Source organism: Macadamia integrifolia, unplaced genomic scaffold (genome assembly GCF_013358625.1).
Source record: "Macadamia integrifolia cultivar HAES 741 unplaced genomic scaffold, SCU_Mint_v3 scaffold2135, whole genome shotgun sequence".
Taxonomy (NCBI): domain Eukaryota; kingdom Viridiplantae; phylum Streptophyta; class Magnoliopsida; order Proteales; family Proteaceae; genus Macadamia; species Macadamia integrifolia.
The window spans coordinates 2,943-13,502 of NW_024868533.1; the positions used below are offsets into that span (position 1 = coordinate 2,943).

The 10,560-nt window shown below is 39.3% G+C and overlaps 1 protein-coding gene across 1 annotated transcript; it reads right to left on the reverse strand.

The window, feature by feature from the left end:
* Positions 1 to 1,876: 1,876 nt before the first annotated feature.
* On the reverse strand, positions 1,877 to 10,159 carry LOC122065881 (replication protein A 70 kDa DNA-binding subunit E-like). Its single transcript, XM_042629703.1, has 3 exons — positions 9,896 to 10,159; positions 9,477 to 9,773; positions 1,877 to 4,733 (listed from the first exon to the last, which is right to left on the reverse strand). The coding sequence occupies exons 2-3, from the start codon at positions 9,755 to 9,757 to the stop codon at positions 2,339 to 2,341; spliced, it is 2,676 nt and encodes an 891-aa protein (XP_042485637.1). The 5' UTR covers positions 9,758 to 9,773; positions 9,896 to 10,159; the 3' UTR covers positions 1,877 to 2,338.
* Between the last annotated feature and the right edge of the window lie 401 nt (positions 10,160 to 10,560).

The window sequence follows — 10,560 nt, forward strand, 5'->3', positions numbered from 1 at the left end:
GTGATCCAAGGCTGGGAGGACCTCGAACACATATCCCAATACATGGGTGCGTATACTTAAGCCCTCCATGTGTTGAATCACTAATTGAGTGACTAATTAATTTAAAAAAATCTTTTTCCATAACAGATAAATACTTTCATCTTTTATGGGATATGATAGTCATTTTGCCCCTTTAAGTCTGTATGTAGCCGCTGTACTTTGGGATAATTTTTTTTTGCCATTTTAAAAATGTGGAATGTTGACCTTTACACGCATAATGATCCAGCCACCTTCTTCAATGGAACGTGAGTCATGATGTAATCGAGGAATGCCATTAGCAAAGTGGTTTAAAAATTGAAGATTTAGTCAATTTGAAACACAATTGAATATATCTCAATCATAGCTTTTAAAGCTTTTGTATGAAATCGAGTTTCCTAAGTTGACAATTTACCAATTTAAAGGTTCCTATTTTCCATCTCACCAAATCCGACCTCTGGGATAACATCACCGCCTTTTTTTTACTTTTAACTTTCCACTATATCCATTTTCACCCACTCTTTCTAAGATACAGTTTGACCAGTCAGTAGACTCAGTACAAGCCCATCTCAAAATTTCAAGACTTGGGTTCGGCTTTACAGCCCATGGGCTAGGTTAGGGCTGGCGTTTTCAAGGCTACAGTCGCCAGGTCCTGCCCAGGAAAAAGAATGCATCAACATGAAATAATTTTTGACTCAGTTTAGTTGTAAGGGGAATTAAAGGAAAAATACGTGAAATTTTCATACTTAAAAAAGGGAATGGTTATAATCATTACCCCATGTGATAATATCATTCACTTCAAATCATTACATATTAAGTAATTTATACAATTATAAAGGAACACATGGGTAATGATTTAAAAAAAAAATTATTTTTTAAGTATTAAATTTTCGCTTCCCTTCCCTTTATCGCTTGCAACCAAACATAGCCTATGAGAAAATATATTCACACAAGGACTGTCAAAATGAAAATTGGAATAAGGAGAATGAACACTGCTATGGTCACATAAAGAACTAAAACTACTATTAGAAAGAGTCTTAGGAGAAAAAATGGGATTAATCCTTATTTAAAAGAGACTTTTGGGAATTGAAAGATAGGTTGTTCAAAGGAAAAATCTATGAAATTTTTTTGAGAAAAATTCAAAAATCCAAACTTGATAAGATCATTGGTGTGGTAAATCTCAGTATCCAAAGACCATTGTTGTGAAAATCAAGTGCCTTCACTTGTCCATCAACCGTAGATTAGAAGGTGTTGATAATTTGTGCTTTATTCCTATCTACCCATATAGCAAGGTTTTTGTATTTGTGAGTTAAAACTCTTATCATTCGCTTTCTGAAAGTGTGAAGGAATGATTCTCCGAAAAGGTATTGGATTGAAGTTGTGATCCCAGAAAACAACTCCATGAAAGACTCGAGTGCGAGCTTGTAAAAGCACTTGCATTAGTTGTGAACTTGTGAAAACGTGTAAAAGTTTTATCAGTACCATTGGAAGACACATTAAGTGAGAACCCAAGTGCACTGAGTATGCTTGGTAGTGTACGTATATCAAGGGGACCAAACCATTCTAAAATCTTGTCTTCTTTGCGGTTTGACCTGCTTTCATCAACCCTATTGTTCCTTTAAGTGAAAAAAGGAAAAGAAGAAAAAAAGAGAACATCATCAAAATCCAATTCACCCACTCTTAGATTGCTACATATACAGTCTAATTAGTGATATAGAGCAGATTCCCTTCATAAACTGGGGGATTGCACCGCTCGAGGATACAATGAACCAATCATTCTGATGACAAGGTGTTCAAACCAAAATCTTAAATCCTTGAGAAGCGACGCAAAGAAAAAGGTACACTTCTCACACTAGAGCCATGAATTCTAATCACCCATCAGATCTTGAAATTCAATGGAGGAAAACAAACCCCTAAGCACAACCCACAAAATCCTAGACCAAAGTCGAAAACACAGTAACATTACGACCTGTACAACATGCAAATGAAACTTTTGGAAAAGAGAATTCAAAATGCAAAAGCATGTATAGTGTCAGGTAACCCAAAAATTCACAAGATATATATATAAAAGGAATAAAAGATAACAGGGTTCCATGCTTTTCTCACAGGATTTCGTTCAGGATGAGATCTCCCGAACTGGCAGCAAAATTGACCCTCAGATTGGTTAACAGAAAAGCTGTAATCGGCTTGTATCAATCATGACAGAAGGGGCAGCTTCATATCCAGAACGCCGATGGCAATTACATTTTGATCTATTCACTCCTCTCCAATGAAGCATTGGAAGTGCATGGAATAGCTTCTACAAATTTCACCGTTAGAAAATTCAAAAGCCTCCCACCTGTTGTTTCGGAACACCTCCATATCTCCCAGCAATACTACTGCTTCCATATGCCGAATTTATGCCAATTGTTCCAGGACAATCTCTTGCCCAGTGTCCAACTTGATGGCATTTGTAGCACTCCCCAGAGGTACCACCGTTGCTTGCTCCACCGGAAGAGGCCCTATTGACAAAACCTCCTCCCATTGGTTGTCCCTGAATGCTCACACTAGGGCATTTCTGAGCAGTGTGGCCTGTGCCACCACAGCTGTTGCAGTGTAGATACACCCCCGTTGCCCCAGCTGTACCCCTCACACTACTGTATTGGTTTCCATACTGACCAACCTGATTTGCCAGTAGACCCATATCTCTACCAACATTATTGCTACTCCCCAAGTAATTCACTGCAGGAGGTGCGGCAGACCCGACTCCCATGCCCCCATATCCAGCATGACCCATTGCAGAATCAGGAAGATTGGTAGCTGCTCTCTGGACAAAAGCACTAATATCCCCTCCTTGAAGCTTCTCAATCGAAGCTAGAAGAAAGCTGGACTCAGATGAAAAATTAACCCTCTCAGCTTTGACCACAGTCGACTTAACTCGTTGTTCCTCACTGAATGTCTCCTCTTTCACTTTCAACTTGAATATGAACCGAGTAAATAGAACCTTACGTATAATCTCAGCAACTTTTTCATCATCTTGTTGTTCATGTTTTAAATAATACAACTCCTTTGCAGATACACCCATGATCTCCTCGCCAGATTCCTGGAATGCAGTAACCCAGGTTAAACCTGAATGATCCTGTATCTGCATCTGGAGAATGTATCTATAATCACATTCATCAACACACTGATCACACCTATCACACCTCCATTTCCCATCTCCATTGTTAATAACCTTCTTGCTACACTGACGGTCACCAATCATGATGGGACAGGCTGTGTAGCAGAAGTTATCAACCTTAATGAACGTAACTGTGACACTGACGGTGATCCAATCTGGCTTCTCAGATGTTCCTAGCTTCTCATCCTTGATCTGGGACACAGTCTTACGGACATCAGTCCTCCCAACTCCTGATGTTTCCCTTGAAATAGAAATAGAGGGTGTGTTCTTTCCCTCGTTATAAAACCAATCCTTTAACCTGCGGGCTTCTGCAAAGTCCGGATCGATGAACAACTGGGACGTACCAATTGTCCCCACTGCCTTCCCATTGAAGTCATTGATTCTACCAGCTTTCACGGCCAAAACAGGAAATTCCCCTGAATCACGCATATCTTGCAATCTCTGCCCTTCTGCATTGCAGAAATTCCCCCACAGAGTTAACTCAACACTTCGACCAGACATGTCCTTTAGATGGAGGCTTCTTCTGGATGTCTCAGTTCCATTTTTCCTCATTATTGAAGTGGAGGGATTGATGGAAGAAACTACTCCAATAACATCCACAATCGCATTGCTCTGCAGGCCTTCCACATCACTTATGGGGCGGAAATGGAATTGCTGTTTAGGTATTGAGTTGTCATCTTCGAAGCAGGGCTGTACAGTTGAGGTGCTTTCCAGGAGGATTTCATGGTCATTATTTAGGTGATTGAAATTCTTTTGAGCAGGTCTCAAGCTTCCCTTGGAAATCAAGTACACTTTCCCAGCGTCAATCTGGTTGTAGAACTGATCAGCCACCGCATTAAAGCAGGTTACCCGTATTTCTCCACCATCAGAATCAAGCAGATCAAAAGAGAAGACCTTTCCATCACCCCGAGGATTATTATAGTGCCGGAGGTCCCCCTTGGCTGTCACCCTGGCTTTAATTGTCCACCTACCTTGGTAAGGATTTAAAGCAGCAATAGGGATTATACGAGTTGGAGCTTCATTCTTAGCAATAGGTCCTCTGTTTGTGTACATTGGAGGTGGATGCTGATTTGAAGGATGCATAGGACGGGAGTATGTATTCATAGTAACCCGTGATCCTTCTACTTGGGCATTGCGAAAACTTTGGTTCTGTTCATTGTAACTCCCAGGTGACGGTGCTGATTCAGGATGGCCAGAACCAACTTCTGTTTTGGGATACATACGAGTTCCCTGAGGTGCAGAATACCTTCCTGAGATAGGATTTCCAGAATACGAACTGCCATAAGATGGCACAGGCTCAGCTTTTGGTACATGCGGAGGAGCTCCACCAGCTACATTTTGTCCACCTAGTTGATCACTGGCAAGTGAACCACCCCCATACGATTGAGCATTCCCTGCCGGTACCCCAGACTGATTCACAGGAGGCTGGACAGAAACAGCAGGCCTTGCCACTGGAACAGGAGGACCGCCAGTAGCACCACCTTGAGCATATTGCTTTGGCTCTCCAATAGGATTGCAATTTTCAAGAAGCACTTCCAAATCAATGATAATAATAATCCTGGTTGGAGTAAATGAGATCAGAAAAACAGCAAGGAAACAAAATTCTACTTGAAATGATTTATTCTGATAATAGAAAATTTTCAATTTATTAAAGAAGAAAAAGTTCATAGTAGATATACAGATACATGAGAATACATAGAGGTACAACCACAAAGGTAGCCTCCTGAAAAGGACCAACCCACAAAACCCCATGATGCAATAGCATTCTTGTGGCTCACATTCGACTGCCTATGATGGAGGATGCGTACAGGCAATATATAAAGTAGAGGACAATCTAAAAAGCCTTACAACTAGGGGAGCTTCCGACACCTTCTCTAAGAGTGATGGTACAAGCAAGCATCCTTCTCAACAGGAGAAATCATTCAGTAAGCCATAGGTCAGCAGTTCTGCCATGGCATCTTCACGGCCCAAACCATACTTATTCTCCACCTCATGGGTGTTGTTCTCACAGGCCTACTCCAAAGCCAAGAGGTGAGACACAGTGCTTCACATGTAGGGGTTATGGGCATTTTTTTGCTTGATGTCCAAATCGGCTCGTCACCTTTACTAATAAGGATGCGCTAATTGGCCACTGCTTCGAGAAACAACAAAAGAAAGACACAGTAAATTTGGAGACGAAGCGTGAACCTAATGAAGGGAGCGGTAGTGAGTCTAGTGACAGCAATCAGGAGCAACAGCCTTGCTGTGTTCTTCGTCCTCTTTTGGCCACACAAAATCTCTGAAGGGGATGCTTTGCACTATAACAGTGTCATTCAAATCAGGGTGAAATGCAACAATGGCTTGGGTATTATGGTAACTGACAATGGTAGTAGTTGTAACAACATAACGGCGTTTCTAAAGATGATGTTCGCAAGCTTGGGTTGAAGACAAAGCCTCATCCCAACCCCTACAAAGTTGCTTGGGTGAAGAACACCAATCTTAAAATCAATGATAGGTATTCGCTCACATATTCCATTGGTTGGTTGGTAGATATGGTACAGTGTGACGTTTTAACTCAAAAATAGCCTCATTATTCGTGGGTGACCACGGTTATTCAACAGAGAGGCACGATATTGTGGGTATGAGAATACCAATTCCTTTAATCACGGTAGCCTCGAGATGAAGCTTCTTCCTAAGGACCTCCCTGCCATTAAGATCAAGTGGACAGCGGGGTCATTTCTCCTCCAACAAATTATTGTTTCAAACAGCATACTTGTTCCTCATCCAAACTCAATAAATTTGAATTCTTTTAAGAGGAGGATTGATGCAGTAGCATTATCATGGCTGGATCAACATGACCCCATCTAAAAACTTAGACCAAGATGAAAATAACCCAACTAGGCTTTTTGTCTAATAGGGGTTGCTAAAGAATTTCTTTCTTTCTTAGGTTTATTCTTGTAACTTGCATTTTTCTTTGCTAACAGGAGTTCAATACGTAGGAGATTCCAGTTTTCCAGTAAGTCTACTTAAAAGTTTCCTAGTTTACGTCAGTTCATTTGGTAAACAAAGCTATATATATATATATATAAATATATATAACACTGATTGATTGATATTAGAGGTGTTGAATTAAGGAATGAAATTTTGATTGGAGTTGCTACCAAGGACTGGCCAGGCAGTCCCCCTCCCTTTACACATTAATTCCCCTTCTCCCTGTTCCCTTTATATTTTTTCCCCTTGTTCTTCCTCGTTTCTTATTCTTTCTTGTAGTTATTCTTTGCTGGCCTTCACTGTTCTGAGCAGTAGTCTCATCCCAGAAGAATCAAATCATACTCTCTCATTCTAAGGCCTCTCACCTTCAAATTTTGGAGCTGGGCTCGCTACCTTAGGGCAACTAATCCTGTCGAATTTGAGCTCTAAAGAAAGTTGAATCAGTGAGTTGCAGAGTCTAGTTCAGAGCTGGTTCTCCCCTTTCCATTGGAACCAGTTTCAGAAATTAAAAATCAATATTTACTTTGTTGGTAGTTTGACTGTTGGATTCACTACTCCTATGGGTTATTGGCTTTATCCTAAGGTTTGAGTTAGATTGGTTGTGTATTGGCTAAGTTCCATCATCCGAAACCAGCAAAGGTCTCCGATGATTTATCATTCTATTATGTGTTGAAGAAGAAGACACTTTTTGAAAGTTACAGGTAGCCCTTACCCCCCATTAAATTAATTCTGTTATTCCCATCCTAATCGCTAGTTTCCAAAAACACCCCCAACTTATATATTTGCTTCCAGTTAAGTTCGTACTCTGTTTTTTCTTCACTTGTCGGTCCTAAAAGTCAGCATATTTTTTCAATTTTTCCACTATACTCTTGAGTTATCAATTATTCTTGTGGGGCCCTGGGCCCATCCCAAAGCAGGTAATCCGGGGTTGCGTTACCCCAACCCAAGACAACCATGAGCTCTAATTCGCTCTCATTAAAGGAATGGAACCCCAAAAATAGTTTCATATCCTGACCAAACTTATGGGATTGAACATCCCTCAACGATCAAAAACCTCAGCAAGAAGAATAAAAAGTTCTCAAACATCAAGGAGATCACTCAATTCTCACCACATCATTGATCCCCTTTCCCATGGGCCCGCAAAACAATGTTTTAGTCAGGCAAATAAAACAGGGACCATCCTCTACTACAACCAACTTGACTTTTACAAATTATCAACCGTCAAAGTTTGGCATGATCTTCCCTTCTTCAATTAAGCTTTAACCTTAGAATTTGGCATCTCATTTTCAACTTCCAAATCTGATGTCCTGCCAATTAATGCCATTGTTGCTATGCAAGAAAAAAGGTTGAAAGCTGAACACCAATGGTACTCAGTTTCACTTTATCAAGGAAAGCACTTTCAAGTAGCCCATCGAACACCAAGAAATTTACCAAATATTCATACTCAAATTCCTCATACTCCAACTAAATTGTGGGCTTCCAAGAGAGCAACCACAAAAATTTGGCATGATCTTCTCTTCTCCATTGGGACCTAAACTTGGATGGTTCCTAAATTTCAACTTGCTAGAGTGATAATTTTCCAATAAAACCAATGTAATCCCATAAATATCCCTAAATTTTCTATATCTTAATCTTCAATGGTATTAAGCAAGTCTTCCGAATACCTTTTGATTTACTTTGGAAATTGGAAGATTTGAAGGCCACTTTATCCAGTAATATCCAAATACAAGCTCTATTTATATAAACAAAGACAAAAGCCGAGCACCTAAGAATAACAAAATAAGAATTCTCTATACATAGTAATCCAAGATTCAAAGATCCCATGAACCAAAACATGAAAAAATATATTTTTTTAACAACAAAAATATTGGTTGATATGACATAATGAATTGATATTCATCTTATTCATACTACTTGTGGATAATGCACACATTTTCCCCGCTAATGCAATTATCCAGTATAAAGTTTTCACTCCAACAATATCAGACAAAAAACTAGAAATGTAAACAGAACACCCTCCAAACCATATAGACTACATAAGGAAGATGATCTTGTAAGCCAGCTTTTAATGAATTTATTTCCTTCCCAGGGGTTAAATAAAGGGAAGGAGCAGTGTTTTCCATAAGATCCTGCCATCAGAACTAAGCTCCCTTATGGTGAGCTGCAGATGAACTCCTACAAGCCTTTTGAATATGGTCAATCATACTCGAACATAGGTTTAGAACATTGTCAAACTTCAATGGAAAACTCAACAGACAATTTAGCAGGCTCCCAACTCCCAACTCCCAACGAGCTAGATAAAAGCTGGAGATGGGATAGCTTCTTCTAGATGTCAAATGGTGTACAATAAAATATTTTCTAAAACAACAACCCATAACAGAGCAGAGACAAATAATCGTGATAGAGATAGGAGTTGCCAACACTCTTTTAGCAAACCCATCGCCCTCCTAAAGGAGGGGATCCAGCATAATTCTATTACACATATCCTCCCAATCACTAATCCTCTTCAACACTTAAATTCCAAATAAACAGGTAAGACAACTACCAATTAATAACCAATAAACAGCTGAGAAGACGAAATGCTTTCAATTCTCAAAGAGTGAGAGTGAACAGTGCAACCAATAGGAGAGATATTTTCACGTTTAACTCTTTATTCTCACCAAGAATCAAAAAAGACGCCTTTTGAACAACTAGATTAGGAAAATAAATTTCATGTAAAGTGCCTTTTCAAGGAAACACCTGAATCTGTATTGATATGAGTCCTCTTGAGTTTCTGAAACCCCAGGCCCAGGAGTGACAACAAGAATAAATTATACAAGCAGAGTTTCTTTTAAATTTTTTTGCTTCACAAAGAAGATGAAATCATTCTGGTGACCACTACTTTCTAACTCATATGCTGTTAAAACTCTTTCTGATTATCAAATAAATTTATCCTTTAACAAGTCGATAGACAACTCTCTTTTACGTTTTCTTTTTTTGGCATTTAAGGAGTACTTGGATAGCCAGTGAAAAGTTTACAGGAATGAAATCAGAAGACACATATTAAGAACAATACAATGTGGACTAAAAAATAGAGTCGCAACTAAAAATATTCATCATCCTGTCTCTTTGAATACCAAAAGCAACCATTTACAATAATTCAACCGATTGTCTAATATTTCTTAGAACAATTTATCTTCTCTTCCACAATACATTATGACAATGGATCTCATTAACAAAGAAAAACATAGAATAAAATTACTATCGATTAAAACAAATCCTTAAGTAACAACACACTTCACATAATAAAACCTAAATCCAAAACTTCTAAAGAAAAGATTCCAAAACTCACATCCGGCCCTGGATGACGTTGCAGACAAACTGGGTAAGCCTGACAATCGATCCTTTCTGCAACTTCCCCGATTTAACCAGAAAATTCATCTGCGTCGCAAGCATCCCTTGTTGCAGATGTGAACCATCTGAAAGCAGTATCCGATACCGTTCGTTGGTGCTCTGCTGTTGTGTGTTCACTAATCTGATGTCCGTAACTTGGAGAACAGGCTTCAAGTCAGTTTCCTGAGCCTCACCGTTACAGAGCATAGCTATGGCACCTCCCGTCAGATTGATCGCCATTTTCAAATCAGAAAACCTAAACCAAATATCAACATAAGCAAACGAAATTTTTGAAATTCAAAGTTCAAGAGATTTAACCAGACAAGAAAATCGATGCTTTTCTCCTCTTTTTCATTCAATTTTAATAGAAATATGTACCAGTTTGGATGATGAATCCTTCCCTCCTCTAGGTTATTGCACACGTTGTTTGCGACACAAATCAGGTCTCAAAGACAAAACAGCCTTGGACGATTGAAGTCTTCGCAGACTTGCAGAGAAACGAAATCTTTAGAACTCAAAAGTTCAAAGCGAGAGAGAGTGTGTGTGTGTGTGTGTGTGTGTGAGATGACCAAAATTTCAAAACCCTAGAAACATAAGTCAGGAACCGCCATGATTTTAGAGGGAAACAGCAAAAACCATATTTTTTGGAAATTTGAGTCGGGGGCGACGTTTCAATATAAAAGGACAGAAAATGAAAATTACCAATATGTCCCTACTTTACATTTATTTTCACAACATTATACAATTACGAGTCGAATCAAACGGCTCTTGAGTAGAGTCCATAATTCGAGTTCGCTTCTCACTGACCAGTGGCCAAATTTCAATCAAGTGGTCACAAATTCACCCTGAGAAATTTACCTATAGATCGCGGAGGTAGCTGACACATCTCTTCAAAAACTGGCGCCAACTTCTGCAATACGCTTCTTCTTCTTTTTTTCTTATATATTTCTGGTAAAGAATAAAGATACCCCACTTACCACCACGTTGAGTAGATAGTGGGGCCACGCTTGGAGTGAGGAATCTAGTGGATGGATTTCGGTCAC

Bases quoted from the DNA above. Each gene is read 5' to 3' on its own strand.
- LOC122065881 (XM_042629703.1), bottom strand. From the start codon at position 9,757: ATGGCGATCAATCTGACGGGAGGTGCCATAGCTATGCTCTGTAACGGT. The intron at 4,734-9,476 runs GTGAGTTTTGGA...TACTCCAACCAG, and splicing joins AACGTCATCCAGGGCCGGAT to GATTATTATTATCATTGATT.